The sequence below is a fragment of the Perna viridis genome, chromosome 7, assembly GCF_037379345.1.
Source record: "Perna viridis isolate PV_CMFRI_1.1 ecotype Kerala chromosome 7, ASM3737934v1, whole genome shotgun sequence".
Classification (NCBI taxonomy): Eukaryota; Metazoa; Mollusca; class Bivalvia; order Mytilida; family Mytilidae; genus Perna; species Perna viridis.
In genome coordinates this window covers 45539784-45560502 of record NC_142451.1, presented here as the reverse complement: position 1 = coordinate 45560502, position 20719 = coordinate 45539784, and the positions used below count along the sequence as shown (strand labels likewise).

Sequence of the window (20719 nt, the reverse complement as noted above, 5' to 3'; positions counted from 1 at the left end):
AGGTCGCAATAATTGCTCTGTATTTCCCATTATTCTTAGCAACGTGCTGTACTTGTTCTTTTATAACAGTCGTTTATAATTTTTCTAGAAATTGTTCAATATGTAATTGACGTTGCTACTGTGAACAATGAAAATTTCATGAAACAAGCATGCAAACAGAGAAAATTACCCTTGCGCAATTTTTGCACGGAACTATACTTGAGTTTTAAACAGTTTTTAATACTTGTATACAGAAGGCAAAATTCGTAGAAATGTATTGATTCTCCGACGGATAGGAGTGGTAACATTTCCATTTGAGATCGATAAGTTTAATATTACGGCGGAAATATCGATCTATATGACAAATCAGACCAAGGTCGGCCTGATCAAAACTTTTTCTAAATTTGAAATGAAATAATTTTAAAATTATACAGTGGCGGATCCAGTTTTAGGTAAGGAGGCCAAAAAAAAATCTTGACATGATCACCGAATTTGTGTGGGGGTTTGGGGGCATGCCCCTCCCCCCCCCAAGAAAATTTTGAAATATTAAACCTCGAATCCTGCGTTCTGAGGGTATCTTGAACAATTTTTCAACAATTTCTAAGGAGGCCCGCCCACATGGATCCGCCATTGTTATAATCATTTCATTTCCTGAGCACCTGTCGCATATGTCAACGCTCCCTCCATTAAATTCGTATAGAAAACTCATGCCATTGCGGTAAACTTCTCCAAGAAATTTCAACCACCCGGTGCGACCTAAAAGTTGCATGCAAGTTCGATCACTCGCTAAGAATGGGAGACAGCAGCCTGATATCTTAATCAAACTAGTTTTATACTAGTTGTACTTTTATTTCTATAAGGATATCTTTTTGTAAAGTATATGTTTCCGTGTCTATTTTGAAATAATGATATTTATGTAATAGTTTAGATCCTCCTACTTGGCCCACATTGCAGCTATTCATGATAACCAAATATGGATGGATTCATCGAATGACTGTTGTGAAATAATTTCCTGTTGCATGTTGGGTATTTACAAATTACATCTTTTTTCACATCATGTGGCTCATGCCGTGACGCCATGAGTACATGTAAATCAAGCAATCGGAACTCCTTAGTCTTTCTCGATGGAAGGACGGGATGTGGACGGATATGACATGTACAACTCTACCAATATGAATCTCTTCGTTTAACCCACTTCAATTTTAAAACTGAACTCATTTTAAAGTACATACTGACCAAAATCGAACTTGTCTTTCTGTAATCTAAGAATTGTTAACTTCAATCTTATATGATCTGAGTATATTGCATTGTTAAAAGACTTGTTCATTGTTTAACCTGTGTCTCGTATTAATAGAACCTAATAAGCAAGTGAAGGAAACTACACGGGGAATATACCCGCGTTTAAACCCAGGAAGTAAGCATAATAAATGAACCACCGCATTAACTACAGTCGTGTCATAATATACATGTTAAATTGCACATAATTCTATCGATATCATACACTCTAACTTCAACATGTACATATCTAAAACTGGAAAATGTCATTAGTTTTCAACAGCAGACATAACAATTTGGAAATACAAGTTCTATTTCTTGATTAGTGTGTCGAGTAGTTGCAGGTAAGACGTTGTGGACGAACGGATGAACACCATGGTCACTATATATACCAACCACAATGCAAGGGGATATCAACATCTGCAGAACATACGTACACACATTTCTCCGTATCTCATAAAAACATTATTCAGTACACTTTAGAAAGTGTCCTTTGATTCATCGTCAACACAATACTATATAACTGTATGTAAAAGTAAGCGGACTCTACATGTATACAATATACTTTTAATTCTATAAGTCTTTAAACTTACATAAACGCAGAAACGAATCGCATGTTCACGCAGAAACGAATCGCATGTTCATGCAGAAACGAATCGCATGTTCACGCAGAAACGAATCGCATGTTCACGCAGAAACGAATCGCATGTTCACGTGACCATAGTAGCAATTACATTTCAAGAATATTTTTTTTTCTAAACAAACCATTTACAACTTTTTTTTAAGTTTTCGTTTGAATCCTAGTATCTAATTTTACATTAGTACCTTATGGATGCATTTGTCTGTATTGTATTTGTTGTATTGATTTTTCTGTGATATTCGCTTTTGCCAGATTTTAGTTTTCCAATTTGAGTAACGTTCAAACAGTGAGGAGTATTCATTTAACTTTTATAGTACAAAATTTTAAGATAAATTGTAGTTAAGAATTTGGTTGAAAAGCCACGTGGAGACCAAAATAAAAACCACAATATATATCTTTCTTTTACATAGAACTCAACATGCATTTACTTCCTGCACGATGCAAATGTTAGGTTTGATTATTAACCGACTGTACTTAACTGACTTCCTCATGCAAAGTATTTATTGTATTGTGTTTGCAAGGCGATTATTAGACAATATCATAAGGATCGGCCGAAAAGCAGTTAGTAGCTTTAAAACGACTAACTATTAAATACAATACGTGTATTTAATCTTTATTATGAGATTTCATGGACGCATTGTACAGTCGACTAAAAGAACCATGCAACCTTCATTACAACTTTCATAAACAATGATAGGACTAAATTAGTTATTAAGTAAATGAGTTCTTTTCAACATTATATATTTATGATTTAAATATTTTTCTAGTTTGATTTATCAATATTTCTCCCGAAATACAATGTGTAGTCCAGAGGATTCTAAGATTGAAACTGATAAAGACGAATTTGGACTGGCTGAGGAATTGGACGACTTGCCCTTGCACATTCTGTATAAAAGTACCTTAGCAAAGATAGCTCTTCACTTGGACCAACAGATAGATATTTTGCATCCTGAGAAGGAAATTTTAATTGATTACAGAGGTGTTGCAGAAAGCGTTGGCTTCGGACAATTAGAAATTAAGAGCTTTGAACGCCAGAAAAGTCCGACTTTGGAACTGCTATCGAAATGGGAACCAAATCTTGATTTAAAACCAACGTTAGGAAATTTATGGAGAATACTCATTTCACTTGACAGGAAAGATATTTTAGAAGACTGTAAAGCAAAAATAGGCAAGTAGTTTTTGTTATTTAAATTAATGTTTCTTTATTTCAATCAAATATCATGTTCTTTTTGAAAACAAAAACATAAAAATCGTATAAATAAATCCCCTTTATTATGGTCTTTCCCTACATATTCTTCCGTTATTTGCAAAATTTTCTTTGACATGACAAACAAACAAAACAAACATTTTTTCAGGATATCATGATCATATTTGGTTAACATGTAAATGTTATCAGTATCAATTAGGAAATGGCCCTGCTTAGGATTTCATTACCATCTTTAAGATTTATGTCCCTTTAAAACAGTTTCTTTTAATCGCTCATATCTTAAAAATCATAAGAGATAGAATAATTCTGGAAACGGTTTCATGCACATAAGCAGACGGCCTAATTAATAAACATAAATTTCTATTTTGTTATTAGACCATAAGGGACCTTTCAAGATATCATTACAAAATTTGGACCATCGATAGACCTTTCTTAGGAATTTTACAGGATAATCCCATGAAGAATTTCATTATCCATTGTAGAAGTTATATCCCGTTTATTAGCGTCTTCACAATATGGTTAATAGGTCCCCCGAACTAATTTTTCAGGATATCATTATCATACTTGGTGAATATGTAGATGTCATCATGTTCTATTAGAAAGTGACCCTGCTAAGGATTTCGTTATCATCTTTAAGAGTTATGACCCCTTAAAACAATTTATTTCAATCCCTCATATTTTGAAAATCATAATAGATAGAATCAATCTAAAAACTGTTTCATATACACAAGATGAATATCTCATAAGTAAACATAAATGTGTATTATCAAACCACACAGGAGTTAATTCCCTTGAAATATCATACTTAAGTTTTTCCAATTTATATTTCGAGAACCAGAAGCTGTAGAAACATGGGACCTTAATCAATGATCTTTGGTCCATGTGACCTTTCATTTGCATCCAAGGTCAAAGTTCATTGAGTGCTAGAAAGCCATATCACTGCAAACTACAGGCCTTGATATTGAGAAAACAGTAAGAGATAAGTGCATACATACAGCGTATGAAATGACCCTCTCGATAAGCCCTACATTTTGAAACAAAATTCACGACTGTGAAACCGTCTGTTCAAAATGTATGACAATTTAAATGTTTTGCAGAATGACATAAACGTATGACCTTGACCTTGTAAATTTTTTCAAGGTCAGGTAATCCTAAGATGTGTGGTGGTAGTTTCATGTCTCTACGACTACGACGGTTCTGGAGTTTGTTATTGCATCATATTTTAATAATCATTGGGCTCAAAATTAGCTCCAAAAGTGCCCATATTATTTTGTAATTTTGTTTTATATGTTCTGCAAATTCTCACAGTTTTCAGATTTGACATATCTAGTCTAGTTTTAGGTTTTGAGAGCGGGGTATATATTTTAAAATCCACAGCAGACACACAAATGGTCATTCTACAGAATGAAAGATCTGCACAAGTACAACTGTTTCACATAATATAAAAACCAATGCAATGATACTACAACAACTTAAAATTTTCATATTTTCCAATGGTTTGATATATTTCATCAATACCTATTTATAGATTTGATAATGCATCATTTTTTCAACTTTGTCGACGGGGGTCATGTGATATATCATTTTGAAGGTCTAAATGAGCACATTTCAAAAGTCGGAGTTTCAACCATGATAAGTAATACGAGTTCAAATAGTAGGGTCATTAAGTGCAAAAATTTAAAGTTCTTAGAATGTAAGGTTGTTGCATATCAAATGAAAGGTCTTAAAGCGTACATCCGACGTATCGATGTTTTGTCTGGAAATAAATGACTTAGGTGAGGTCAATGAGTGCAAAACTTAAGTTGTTTATATAGTTAGGTTGTCGCATATCAAATTAAAGGTCATAATGTGTACATCTCAAATTTTAATTTATTTATATAGAAAAAGAACCCAGTTGGGGTTAAAAAGTGCAAAATTCTAAAGTTCACAGAAAGTAGGGTTGTTGTATATCTAACGAAAGGTCGTCGAGTTGACATTACAAAAGTCATGATGGGAACATCGACAATTGCATTTGACAAGGTCACCAAGTGCAAAAAGTCAAACTGTTGTAGATGTTTGAATGTGTTTATTAGAAAGGGAAAGTTTTCAAGGGAAAGACCTTTCAATTGTATAACAAACAATTGACATACTAGTCATTAATACTTTTTTTACTCTGTTGCCTCCATCATGAGTGAAAGCTATTTTAGTCTACCGTTAGATTCATTTTAATACTAAATTTTAAAAAATTTTAAATTTCTACCAAGAAAAAGACGGCCAGTTACATTTAGAACAACAAAAAAGGCTGGAAGAGGATTACATCCCAAAACAAGATGGTACTGGTATGTCTAAAATTTACTCGTATCTATTATGATAAAGTTAGAATTATGGAACACCATAACTGTCTTATCTGGTCAATTATATTTATACGCGGTGCTGTTTTCTTTATATTCGATACTTTCTTATCAGGCCCGTAGCTGCCGTTAGGCAAAAAAGCTTTTGCCATTTTTTTTTACATCCAGGAGAGGCATAAATGATGCTCTAAAACGCTATCTCTGCGGAGCTTTTAGGGGGGCTTCGCCCTGGACCTGCTGGGGGCCTTAAGCGGCCCCCAGACCTACTGCCGTACTTTTGCCTACACTTCAATTTGGCCTCGGCTATGCGCCTGCTTATTTATATGCGGTTGCATTGTTTTTATATGTATTGGTTTTATCTTGATATGGGGTAGTTTTACCTTTATATTCGGTGGGTTTACCATTATATGCGGTGGTTTTATCTTTATATGCGGTGAATTTATCTTTATGTGCAGTGGATTTACCTTTATATGCGGTGGCTTCTTCTTTATATGCGATGGTTTCATCTTTATATGCAGTGTTTTTTTTTAAATATATATGCGGTGTATTTTTCTACATCAGCACTCTTCTTTATATGCTGTTTATACGACTTTATATGCTGTTCAAACTTCATTATATGCTGTAAAAAAGCTTTGATTATCTAAATGCAAGCCTTAAATGTTCGGAACTTTTAAACATGATCAATTTTGTATGGCACATTGTGAAAAAAATCGCATACCGACACTGAAAATTCTGAAATTCTGAAAATTCCCATTTTTCCAATTTTATAGTAAATATCAACCTAAAAGGAAAATCTAAGCGCCTGTATTGATCAGATATGTTTGGTACTTCTTTATCTAAAACTATGAATGCCTAAAATATTTGTTCTACACTGTCGGTATGCTGTGATTGAGAATTATGTTTGATATTGAGAGCAGTTTTCTAGGGATATGGGTAATATTTTCAACATTTTTTGGAAATTCTTGAATGAAAATTAGTTTTTCGTGGTCTATTTATATAGAAAATTTAAATATATATCGAATGATACCAAATTTCAGACGTTTCAGTTGAGCAATAACTTGAAGAATAGAATATATCTGAATTTTTACAGAAAATTCGAAAATCCCATTTTTTAAATTTTTTTGATAAATTCTGTCAACGAAAATGGCCAAAAATCATCAAAAGATACCCAGAAGTATAGATTTTGATAATAATAAACAGAAAGTACCAAAAAAAGCAATTCTTTACTGAAGCATAAATACTCTAGGGGTTTTGACATTGAAAAATATGTCAATTTAAGCGATTTTTCGGCGGGGTAGGGGTACATGTTTTCATTTAACCCCAAGACACTAAGTGTTACGCAACTTTCTAGGTACCACTGTAAAGCTGAGACATTGGGCTATATGATGATACCTAAATATGTTTAGTTTGTTTACACATGCTATCCACGAAGGCTTAGACGCTAAAGTAATCGAGTCACAAAAATCTACAGTTTTTGACCCAGTGGGGTACAAATATAGGCTTATACTGGAAAAGAATCCGAGAATATTCTTTGGCAACAAATTGATACGGTAATCGGAGGTATAAAGATACCTAAAAATCACCACGAAGTTGATGAGTAGGGGGTTCACGGTGGACCCTCCCAGCCCATGGACTAATTTGGATCAAATAACATATCGGATGAGTAAAACGTTGAAATGTTTACCAAGGTTCAAACCTTTTTGATACAGAGCCAAAGCTTCAAATTAAAAACCTGAATTATAGAGCTATATTTCTTTTGAATAATTTTGAAAATTGCTTATGACCTGAGTTAATACTTAGAGCATTAATTATATCGACCTCTTCACTTTGCATCTAACTAGCCAAATAGACGTTGTGAACATTATAGCTCTACTTTCTTGAGCTATGCTATATATCAATGATATAATTATTATTCATGATTTTAGGAGACGGATTAATATAAGACTTTAAGTCTTGCTTCTGAATCCCGTAATTAATTTGCTATAGTTCATTTCATTCTATTGTTTTGACTTGGTGTTAAAATATGCAAATAACTTAATAAATATGGTTAAACTAACGTCATCAAAGTCATTCTTGCTTAAATTGTACATCCTCATTTCTCTATACAGAACACTTTCAGAAACCAAAAGAATCTTACTGATGTCTATATATATATAATTGTAAAGTTCCTTTCTAATATGTTTTTTAGATAATCGAAGCTTTTTTCAGCATCTAATGAAATTTGAACAGCATATAACGTCGTATAAACAGCATATAAAGAAGAGTGCTGATGTAGTAAAATAAACCACCGCATATAAAGATAAAACCACCGCATATAAAGATGAAGCCACCGCATATAAAGGTAAATCCACTGCATATAAAGATAAATCCACTGCATATAAAGATAAAACCACAGCATATAATGGTAAACCCACCGAAAATAAAGGTAAAACCACCGCATATCAAGATAAAAGCACTACATATAAGATAACACAATCGCATATAAATATGAAAGTATCGAATATAAAGAAAACAGCACCGCGAATAAATATAATTGACCAGTTAAGACAGTTACGGCGTTCCATATAGAATTACATCAATTGTGACATGCGTTGAATCAAAAATATACTTTTTTACACCCTTAGCAGTTGCATAATACTCAAAGTAAATATGAAATTTTTCTTTTGTCTTCACATAAATATTATACTAAACCTTGAAAGTTCCCTTTTCCTTTAAGGAAGTACATGAGAAACGTTTTCCTTCATTTGCCTTCGGTAATATGACTCCGATGATTGCCGAATGTTACCGAAACAACCAATGGCCGACTATCACATGTATCACATCAGTTTCACCTGATAGTTATCTTAATTATACCCAAAAGATTTCCGAATGAGCAAGCTTCCATTTATAGTTAGGAAACATAATTCAAATGAATCGATATTAATTAAAGTCTTTTAAAAAAATATAAAACGATGAAGCCTTTTTTTAATTGCGAGGTTTCAAATAACAGTAATTAACGAGGGCATTTAACATACTAGATTCAAGCAACTATAGATAGTCGTAAATGTGTTTTCCCCGTATCTACCCTACCTACTGTCCCTAAAAAATCTGGCGTACTCTATTAAATTTCGAGAACATTGGTAAAACAAGAAGAATACATTGAGGTTTTTTTTTAAATGCAACTATAAAAATGTAACAAAGAATCTTTCGAAAAGTACGTTTTCTCTCGGTGTTAAAAGCCAGAGACCATGGTTCTAATTGACGCCAATTTAAGTATTTTACTGCTTTTAATTCCCATATATATATATATAATATTTTTCTTGTTACTAAAAAAGATGTCATAAGTAAGAGGCTATGTACATTTCTATTACAGTCACCAGCTCTTCAGAAGACCATATGGTCAATGAAACTGAACTTCTTACCCTCGATGACGTCACATATCCAGGTAAAAGACTTAGATTTCCTTACAGCAGTAGATTCAATAAGTTGAATAAGAAAAAAAATCAGTGATATTAATAACTAAACCGTGCAATGTAAGGTATAACAATGCATTTATTAATTTAAAAAATTCTTTAAAACAATTATCAGCATGTTTTCCTCTTTATATTTCAAGCTTTTGTGTGCTATACAGATTAAATTTAGTTATATGCGTCCTCTTCGTTATTAATGTTTCCTCTGTCAATAAGTTGTCAACTTAGCAAAGGTCCAGTAGTCCCTGGTTTTTAAATCATTATTGTGTCCTAGATATTAATATAAACGTCCATTGTGGTTAATGCAAAAATGTCATTATTTGCAAATTGGCTCATAGACTGCACACATGAAGATTATTTCATGATTTTTTTTATTCTTAAGTTAATGTTTACACGTTAAGGTTTAATTCTATTTTTTTTATTAAGAAAGATACCATTAATTACGTTCTTAGGTTTAAAAATAAATCAATACTGTCTTAAACTGTAATAAAACTTAATTGTGATTGATAGGCGATTCTATTCCTTCATGTTATGTTCATATGTCAACCATGTGTACACAGTATTACAACATGACTAAAAAAGTCGTTCATACATTGTTTGAGAGTTAATGAAAAGATAGAGTTTGTTCGGAAAATAACCTTCTTGGGTAAATTTAACATAATTTTATTTTTTTAAATAGCATTGTTTGAATGAATGATCAGTGTTTTCAATTTCCGCAATGTTAATAGGTACAAAGGTGATTTATGATGCCTTCATCTCGTACAACAACACATCACAAAAAGACGGGGATTTTGTAGAAGAGTGCATACGACAACTAGAAACACCAGAGCATGGACTGAAGCTGTTAGTCCCAGAAAGAGATTTTTTGGCTGGAGGAGCAAAACACTTTATGGATGCAAAGTTAATAAAATCAAGGTAATTTCATTATAGAATTGATGGTGGAATTTTAATGGTATATCGGTATTCTGCGAAAGATAATAATAATTTGAAACTTTGAAATGTGCTCTTTGGATACTTGTTTTTTCTCAGAAAGATATAGTTTGCTACATGTATATGATAGCCTTTATTATTCTCTGCAATAAATGTCTACAGAAGATCATTAATGCGCAAGTTTTGTCGAGAAAGTCGGAAATTTTTGCATTAAATTAAAAATAAACTCCTATGTAAAAAGCTTTGCTTTATTTTTTAAAGAAAATCAACATTTAATGTCTACGGATTGAAGAAAATATATACAGAAGTAGAAATCCTATTATATTGCAAGTTTTGATATGCTGTACACGTATTTCATGGAGTAATCTCTCATTAGCAGCATTAATAATCCAATACAAAGAAAGAACTAAATCCCCATGTATATAAAAGTTCTCAAATCCGGAAGTATCGAAATAGTAAACCAAATACATCACCAAGAAATTTTACCATGCACAATACAAGGAACGAAGCCTTGGTGTTATGTTAATTTCAATATTTGTATGACTGCAAATTTCGATTAATGATATATGAAATGATTCATAGTCAGACAAGTCTGACTAAATGAGTTTGTTTCCTTTTACAGAAAATGTTATATATAACTATTATCTAATCGCATATATATTTTCTTTTTAGGTGCAAACGTATGCTGATTGTCCTGTCCCATGACTATATACACAGCGTTGATTGTGACTTCCGGTTAAAGTTTGCACATTCTCTTGCTCCAGGTAAGACCTATTAGGCAGAGCATGCTTAGTACACACTTTGTCGAATTTCTGATTCTTGGTAACTAAAAAATCAGGACATTCTATCATAGCACCCTCCTATTAAAATCAAATAGTAGCTCTTTAAATTAGCAGTTGATCCGAATCAGATTACTTTCCATTTGGTCACATGTCGATCGCGTTTTTTTTATATCCCATGTGCCGTATTCACATTTATTTTTAGTAAACCGATATAAGATTTTATTTTAAAATATTCTTCAAGATAATAAAATTTTATTTCAAACCATCTTGTAGGTTAACACGTTTAGGTCAATATTGTAATTAACATTTTTATGTGGTTTGAAAACTCTAGCTTTTTTATACTTTAATTTGTTCTGATCTGAAAGGTGCAAGACAGAACAGGTTGATTCCTGTAATAACGGAGGGACACATTATGCTTCCTGATATCTTACGCCATGTCAATGTGTGCGACTACACCAAACAAGACCTGAAAGACTGGTTCTGGCCTAGATTAGCATTGTCATTGAAAGCACCAGTCGAAACAGAAAATATGTCAGAATATTCATTTCCGCAATCACGTAGACCTTTGCCAACACAATCATCATCCTCTAGTACTAAAAAGCAGAAAAAAGACAAGTATTCTTGGTCGACATTTTTCCCTTCACGAAAGAGCTCTGTTAAAAGCAATAGTTCTACTGCCTCCACGAGTTCGACCAACTCATCGGATGAGAATGATATAGCTGGTTCCTCTAGCTATAAGTCTGCAAATTCCTCTCCTTTTAGTTCAGAATTGACATGTCATTCAGCAACTTCGAAAAATCAGAAACAAAAAAATATTATCCGCAGTTTAAAAACGGTGTTTCATAATACATGATTATTTTTATCTGCAAATGTCTTTTACCGTTACACTTTAAATGTTGAGAAATGTAGTACCATTGACTTGTTGAATTTTGTTTGTTGTTAATAGCTATGTTATTTTTACAATTATTGTTTATTTTTGTAAATTATTTGTTACTAAAATCATAGGGCAATTTTCATACATTTTTCGTATTGAAAGTAAAGTGTGCAGGCTAAGGAAATTATGTTCTTTATTGAGTATATGTGATTTCTGTGATAACATTGAAATGTAAAAATTAAGAAAAAAACAAAACAAAACTTTTTAAAAGTGATAAAAATAACATTCAAGTAAAATGATTCAGGTTTAGTGTCAGTCCCTGTGAGAATCAGGCAGTGGGTTAAACATGGTATGAAAAAATCCACCATTTTGAAAGTTTAATTTGACCATATGCACTATCATAATCAAGGTAATAAGACAATATTTCCATGTCATGTTGGTGCATTGTGTTATGATTTACAAAAAAACATCCTAAAATTGAAACTTTTTACTCAAAACATTGAAGTTTTAACTAAAAAAAAAACTGCAGTTTGAAATCTGTCTAAATCTGGCGTCATTCGATTGATAGTTTTGTATTTTTTTAATGTTAATAATAAACAATGCATTCTTGGAGTTTATACTAAAGGTATTGGAATATATCTTCCAATATAGGTGCAACAACCATGGCTTTTTTTCTGAAGATATTTTAATATGAAACATATCTGCCCAGTATAGATGATGATGCAAGCATGGTTTGTTGTGGAATACTTGACATATCTGCTCTGTATTAATGTTGCAATCTTGTTGGTTTTTACATGTATTTTGTTTGGTGGAATATGAAAATATTTGTTGTTGCTGTTGTTGTTTTTTTTTTTTTTTGGTGTTATTTTTTTCGGGGAATGGGAAAAATATCAGTCCAGCATCATTTGTGCAATCATGATTTCTTCTGGAAAATGAAATATATCTGTCCAGTTTAGGTGCTGCAATCTTGTTTTTTTTTTTTTTTTTTTTGTTTTGTTTTGTTTTGTTTTGTTTTGTTTTTTTTTTCTCTTTTTTTTAATATTGAATATATTTGCCCACTACAGATGCTGCTACTTTTTGTTTTTGTGAATTATGAAACATATCTGCCACGTATACGTGCAGCAACCTTTGTATTGTAGCATGGACTGCTCTGACTTCTCAAATTCTCGGCTGTCAATTTTTGTCATCAATTTTTAGAAATTGGAGGGGAAATGGGTGCCATTTTTTTTTATAAATATGACAGTAATCGAAAAAAGAACGTATATGGTGAAACATAACAAATTTACCAGTGTAAAACCTAAATACCAAGTAGTAAATATTTCCAGAGATCACCAAAACGTCCTCAACAAGTGTAAACACATAAGTAAGCTCTGGACGGTTATGAAAACTTATGAAAATCCGCGGTAATTGAACGATGACAATTCTTTGAACTAATAAAAGGAATGTAATGACACAAAGACACATCAATGTACTACTCCCGAAATACGTGTTTTATTTTATCATGGACTTTACATTACTATATTGAAATAGTTCCTACTTCAAAAATATTTACCATAGTCGTTTGTGGTATTATTAAATTGATCTTTACATATAATCATTTTTTTTTTTATAAATTTATAAACTTTAAACAGTCTTAATTCTCTTTATTCAATGAATAAAATTCATAGCAACCTACCATGGCCCATTAATTGTGTCCCTTTTGCACCCCTTGTTTTCTTAATCTGCTTGAATATTATGACTTAATTTCGGTCAATTTCCTTATTTAGATTTGGGAAATCCCCTTTCATTTTTGACTGATTTTCCCACCAATAGGCCATAAGACAAGGCAAACAAAAGCATTTTCTTTTATCAATATTCGCATTTCGAGGTGTCTTAGACACTTCCTGATAGAATTATCATTGTAAGTTGGATTCAATATATTCTTTTATATCGTAAACCTGCTTTTCTGAATGTATCATATGGTTTGAAGGGACTGTGAAGCTTGTATGTAGCCACTTATGTTTACCTTTGACCAATGGATGTGAGATGTGACTGGCTCAATAACATAATTACGTATGATTGAAACCTCACATGAAACTATTTTTGCAGGGATTACTAAGTAAACGAATTGTGAGGTCAGGGTCACCTGGACAAATTTCCTTTGATTGGCTTCAGTCGTGAAATGGTTATGGTTAATTAAGTCTGACCAGGTGTCAACACAACTGTTCGATTGGAGAAAATGCCCATGGCCGCTAAACTTTCTGTCAATTTTATTATACAAAGCCTTTGCGCCAAGAAAATTGTCAGTTACTGGATATTGTTGACCCACATTAAATAAAAAATCGCATATTGCGACATTGGCAAAGCCCATCGGATCCCTGTGTAAAATTTGAATTGATACATGTCTGGCCAGTACGTGTGCATTTATCACGTTTATGTGCAATGTAAGAATATCTGCCCAATATATGTACTGTAATTTTGTTTTATTTTTTGGTTTTTTTTTATGTGTGTGTTTTGTTTTGTGTTTTTTGTTTTTTGTGGAATGTTAAACATTTCTGCCAAATATAAGTGCAATCATTGTTTACTTTCTTGTGTAATATTAAAAATATCGGCCTAGCTTAGCACGGCAGTTGGTTATGGAACATGAAATGTCTGCACAGCATATAAACTGTAATGATGGCTTTTTGTGGAATATTATCTGCCCTGCATATGCACTGAAATCTTGTTTTTTTTTTTTTGTTTTTTTTTTTTTTTTGTTGTTGAATATGAAACATATCTGCCATGTATAAGTGAAAGAATCATATATTTTTGTGTTAAATATTTAACATATCTGCTGAGTGTTTGTATTGTTGCCATCTTTTGTGCGTGTGTGTGTGTGTGGAATTTTGTACATGTCTGCTAACTATAATTGCTGCCTTTTTTTTATTTGTTGTTGAATAATAAAATATCCGACAAATCTGGTACTACAATCACATTCCGTTTTGGAATATGAGACATAATTTCCCAATTTAGATCTGCAATCATGGCTTATTGTCTGAATTTTTATACTTGATTGGTAATTTGGTAATCTCTTTTAAAATAAACAAGAAAAGTCCTAAAATTTGCAGGGTAAACATGTACATTACATGGCTTGTATTAACTAAATTCTCCGAGTATTTTATTATCTGAATGTTGAAAACAAAGTGCATCCTCTTCACTTTAGTTTAAGTATTCTTTTCACTTCTTCTATAGTTAAAACAAAATAATTCTATACACGTTTAATCATGATAAAAGTCTCATTATTTTACACTTCACTGTATTGATTTAGTATCGTTTGATTTTTATGAATAAAGCGATGTAATAAAAGGGAAAAGTATTTATTTCCGGATACTCTTTCGTATCATTTCCGGATTTGACTATATTGATGCAACATCCTTCCTTTCATTGAAAGTGCCATTATCGTAGACTTGTAAAACACCAAAGATGTTCAAAGGTGTACAGATTTGTATAACATACCAGTTGCCATTTGCTGTTACCCTGCCAGATATCTTGAATTTGGGAACTTCACTGGTCATGTTATTTTAAAATTGAAACTCAACTTCTATTAAGATGTCTTTTTTAATCTTTAATTAGTGGTACATAATAGCTTATTAATTTTTTTAATTTTGATTAGTGTACTTTACATCTTAAAAAAATTATATCAAATATGAATGGCCATTTGAAGTAAATACATTATAAGTAACCCATTGTAAAGTATAAAACTTTTTTAATAATATCACAAAATTAGCGTAATATATCCTAATTTTTTCTTTTAAACATAAACCGAAATATTCTTATGAGTAAAAGCAGAGACTAAACTTAGCTCCAGAAACAAAGACGTCTATGACCCGGGGACAAAGAACTAGACAATAAAAAACGATAAAACTATAAATAAATTAAAATAATTGGTATTCTTAAGAAAAAATTAAAAAAAAAGAACCCGATCTCTGCTAAACACCGGGATTAAAGAACGGGTGTACTGATAGGTAAACGTCATTAGCATTTCAACGAACATCATCAAATTGGTCATATGGCGTCAAACATAAGAAACTAACCAGCGTTAGGTAACCGAGAACGGTTGTGTTTATATTAATGTTAACACGATTAACATATATTTTTATTTTATATTTCTATTAACATATAATTTTTATATTATGGTTATGATATGTCCTATTTTTCTCAACTTAATGAACGTATCTGATATTCCATTTTTAATTCTGATAACAGCCACATGCATGTAAAAATTATTTTAATTTTATAACGTTGTAATGACTTCAAAGTTAGCATATTTTGTAATCACATATGTATAAGACTGGTAAACTATTATTGGTTTTGTAAGATTTTCATTTTAGTTAATCTATACGTCTTCCTGATAGGGCAATGTCAAATTTTTTTCAACATGTTGTATAAGAAAAAGATTCCCCTATAATTAAATTATAAAAGAAAAATATAAGATCATAGACATATATTGTACTTCCGGGTGTTTTAAATGTGCATGAACTTTTTTTATATGTACTACCGACTTACTAAAGGGTAGCTATTAATAGATGAATATCCGAAGCAAAAAATTAAGGAAAGAGGAAAAAAAGAAAGAAAAACAGGGACAACGAATAAATGAACTTAGATTTTGTACTTGAAAAGCAAAACAAAAATGATAAAAAGACATAATGTTTCACGAAACAAACGGGATTTATGAGCAGTCGAATCCGGTTTTCATTTCCTCAACTGTACTAGTGTAAAGATGTCTACATGTACTCGTAGTAATTAAAATTGACATATAAAATGTAAATATTTATGGCACAAATAGTTGTAAGTAATCACAAAAAAACTTATAATTAAAGTGACATTTAAGCTTCTTTTACAATCAATACCTCGTCAGTTAAGAATATAAATATTGAATAATAAATTCGAGAAGTATAATTTTATAATAAGAGTTTGCAATTACTATGTATATAAAAAAGAACTTTAATGTATACTAATATACAATTTACCCCAATACCAATCATAAGGCAATTTAGGAAATCTGAGAATATTTTGAGTAAAATGCCCATCTTTTTTATGATGTCACTGATATTGGACAATCCATAATGATTCAATCCAGATAAGGATCACACAAAGAAAACAGACACGAAAATAAAAGAACACGAAATAACAAAATTTGTACGGATCAAACAAGATGGAGCATATGCAAGAGCAATCAGCAGGGTAATCATCCTTTGCTTTTCTTGAAACACCGACTGAGTTACTAATAAAATATGAAATCTGGGATAGGCGATAAACTATAACATGTGAAATTCGAAGTCATGGCACAGATGGATACACCATAACGACCCATGAGTTCATGTTTACGACCATAAAGCTTGACTAGTTATGACTTTAATTTTGTAGCAATATTAATCTAATCCAGAAACATAATTTTAAGAAGTCTAGAACGGTTAAAAAAGTCCAGGTAGATTCGACAGGCTTTAGCAAAACGTATCAGTTTTGATAAAAAAAAAAAAAACTCCATATGCAGGCGCCACAGATGATGGGAAATTGGTGCAATGAAACCAGAGATCGTCACGTTTGTCGTATTGTTTTGTAATGAGCTTTGCCATTCCATTGATTCTCGAGAGTAGTTCAAATGATGAGGCTTACTTTATAGTGTTTGTAACATTTGTATAGTACCTCTAACTAAAACACTGAGTGTGAAAACAATATCGTGAACAATACTTGTCAAGTCATCGTAAATATATTTGCTATTTTAAGGATTTCAAACAGTTAAAAAAACTCAATTTAACAATTTATCATAAAAAAGTTTTATCTCTGTTAAAAGGACTATTCACTTCCTACGAAATACCACTTTTATTTTCTGAATAAGGTTCTTTGGATTTGGATCCAAAGTTGAAGGACGTCGTTTCGACCGATATTGAAAGCAAAGAGTCATTGGTTGCACAAATCAAGTTCTAGACTAATCAGTCATTACGTTCTTTTTCAAAGTGGAATTCAAAACGAATTTGAGGAAAGCGACAAGATTGTATAATTGCCAGAAATCTATTTTTCCAGAGGATCTTTTACATGACGAGAATGTCGATGGCAATGAGTATTTTTTAAATCTTTGTGTGTGTGTGTGTGTGGTTTGTAATGCTGGAGTGGAAGACTCAATGATGTACACTCAACCTTTCTTCTATTTTAAATGGTGCTTTGGAATGATGCTAAGCGTGACCAAAACCATTTTTTTCAAATCATGCTTTATATAGTCACAAACAGTGACTTGTCGTAAATATCGGGGATTATGACTTGCCCCGCTGTTCTTACCGGGATTATACTTCTCTGTCTTGTATATTTTAGATCAAAACAATAATAAAAAAGAACACAAATTTTTCAGTTTTTTTACGTCTTCAAAAAAAGTTTAGAGAATTAGGAGCTTATATTGACAAAATTCAGGGTTTCATCCCTTTCAAACACAAGATTACAGTATATGGTTTAAAAGTCCGTTATAAAGGGAAATAAGATGCATCTTTTGACAAAAAAATTATTAAATAATGATTTTTAAAATATATATATCCAAGCGGTTTTTGCTTGACTTCATACTTACCTGCACCTAAAATTAAAGACTGAACTATATATGCAATAGTTGTATAGTTATTAGATACATTTATTTAAAGTTTATTTCAGTCGATCGTAACCATTTAGTAAAAAAATTAACGTAAACAATTCTTAATTTTGACAAGAAAATACTTATCTGTTAAAACAATTTTAAACCTTGTTGCAACAAGATTTTAGTCATCACAACAAAAGTTTTCTGGTCATCATCATGGACCAATAGATCGTTATGGTGTATTTCCTTTCATCTGTGGCAACATCCCTTCGCCTCCTGCGTATGGAGTGTTCATATCACAACTCATACGTTATACGTCAGAGCTTGCCGAAACTACGCATACTTTTTGTATCGCGCTAGAACTCTAACATATAGGCTTCATAACAGGGTTATGTTGCTACAAGATTGAAGTCATCACTACAGAAGTTGTATGGTCGTTATCATGAACTCGTTGATCGTTATGGTGTATTCATCAGCACTATGAAAACTGATTTATTCAAGGGTCATAGTTTTCCTTCCCTCGTTTGTCTACCCCGGACTTGACTTTTTATGAGCAACTCGGCGGGTGTTTATAGAAAAGCAGATGACGCTTACCCTATCGGTGCATCTGGTCCATGCTCCCAGTTTTTAGTGGAGTCCGAGTTGCTCATTTACTTTTGTTACTTTGTATGTATGATTTTAGTTACTTTATGTTCTTTGTTGTGTATGTCTGTTTTCCATGTCTGGTCTTTGTCCCTGGATTTCATTCTTTTGATTACCGCTATAACCTTGGTTCCCTTGATTACTCTTACCACGAGAACCGATTTGTTTACCTTGGCATAGTTTTCCTCTTTCGTCTACCCTGGTCGTTTTATTTGTAACTTGGCTTGCGTTTCAAGAAAATCTAGGACGCTTACACTGTGGGTCCATGCTTCTAGTTTTTAGAGTTTGGATTGGGTTGCCCCATTTGAATTTGTTTTATGTGCATGTTATAATGGTTATTCCATATTCTTTGTTGTGTACGTCTATTTTCTTTGTCAAGCCGCTATCCCTGTATTATGTTCTGTTTAATTACCGTCCGAATCCCGGTTCCCTAGACTTACATAAAATACCCTAAGATTCCACATATTGAATACAAATCTTATTTTAGTGCATGTTATATTATTACGACGATAGGTCAAAATTATAAAACAACGCTTTACCTCGATTTTATAAAATTTTGCAACAATAATATATTATGCTACTCCAACCAACTAGGAAGTATTTACATTTATGTTATTATTTTTTCGACAAAGGGAACAGATTTTAGATGAGTTTTTAAGACTCAAAGGTATTCATTTAATCTGATAAATAATTTTTATTATTTTTGTTTGGCGGTTGCTCATAAGGACTAACACATAAATGTAAATGTCAGTTCAGTTATTCTACTTGTTATCCATTAAATACCTGTGCTTATGACGTCATATCAAACTAGAATCCCTGTTTCATCAGAGGAACTGCTAAGTGAAATAAAAAAAAGAACAGTGTTTTTTTTTCTGTAAAATGCTTGTATAAAAAATCTAAAACAGTAATTTTAGAAACTAATCAGAAAGCAAAAGCAAGTGATATATCATCAAATTATCCCTTGAACAAAAACTGGAAAAAAGGAAAGAGTAATCAAGGGAACCAAGTTTATAGCAATGAAATTTAAAAAAAAAACTAACAAAAATATATCACACTTCTACTGGAAATACTGTTGTCGTCTTTGTGTATTCTTATGATGGAAGTACCACACAGCAGACGCTGACATCTGAGCCCATGCTGTCGGCTTTTGTTGAAAGCCGTTATTTGTTTTGTTTTGTTTTGTTTTGTTTATGTGTTTGTGTGTTTGTTTTTGTTTTTTGTTTTTATTTAGTAAAATCTGGAACTTCTTTATTTCAGCATTGGTGGTTTGTTTGTTTGTTTGTTTGTTTGTTTTTGCCTTCGTATTTGTCCTTTTTTATACTTTTGATAATCTTCTGTTTATATTTTTCATGGGCGAGCTGGCGTAAGAATACAAGACAGTGACGAAGAAAAATGAAAAGCGTCTGATGGGTTTGCAGATACAGAGCTCGTGATATTACTTCACTAGGAGAAAATTTAAAATTCATTTCAGCCCCTAAAGATTACAAACACATGACACCCATTCAATATGCAACAAATTTCAATTACGAATGCCAAGATAGAGCTAAGAAAACGTCAGAAGTACATACTGTACAAACATCTTCGTTTGTATACATGTAATCGCTAAATGAAATTGATTTTGGTAAAGGAAGTTGTACAGTGGTTTATTTGAGCGTGTTCGTTGTATTAGTTTTCGCCACGTTTAAATGAAAAAGAAAGATACACTTTATGAATAAAAAGGAAGTACATCTGATTTACTTTTTTGTATAAATATTTTGTAATTTTAAAGGCAACCAAGTACTATTTGAATTCTTAAATGAAATTATTTTTACTTAATGTTTACTACGCAACATTTACTACGATTAAATTAAAAAAACAGTCATAAAATTTATGAAGCAAAACAAACAGAGAAGTTCAGTTGGAAATCCCCTTCACATAAACCTTATTCTACGCAGCATGTCACGCAGATTTAACGTCTTGTTTAACATGACTATTACTTAAAGGCTGTATATACAATGGTTTAACATACTTTGACCAGGGGAGTAATTAGAAAAA

At 32.0% G+C, this 20719-nt stretch overlaps 1 protein-coding gene across 1 annotated transcript; it reads left to right on the top strand.

The window, feature by feature from the left end:
* The first annotated feature begins 2412 nt into the window (after positions 1-2412).
* Positions 2413-20417, top strand: LOC148612925 (myeloid differentiation primary response protein MyD88-like). Its single transcript, XM_088594852.1, has 6 exons — positions 2413-3062; positions 5345-5419; positions 8784-8855; positions 9609-9795; positions 10483-10574; positions 10958-20417. The coding sequence occupies exons 1-6, from the start codon at positions 2693-2695 to the stop codon at positions 11443-11445; spliced, it is 1284 nt and encodes a 427-aa protein (XP_088450978.1). The 5' UTR covers positions 2413-2692; the 3' UTR covers positions 11446-20417.
* Positions 20418-20719: the final 302 nt, after the last annotated feature.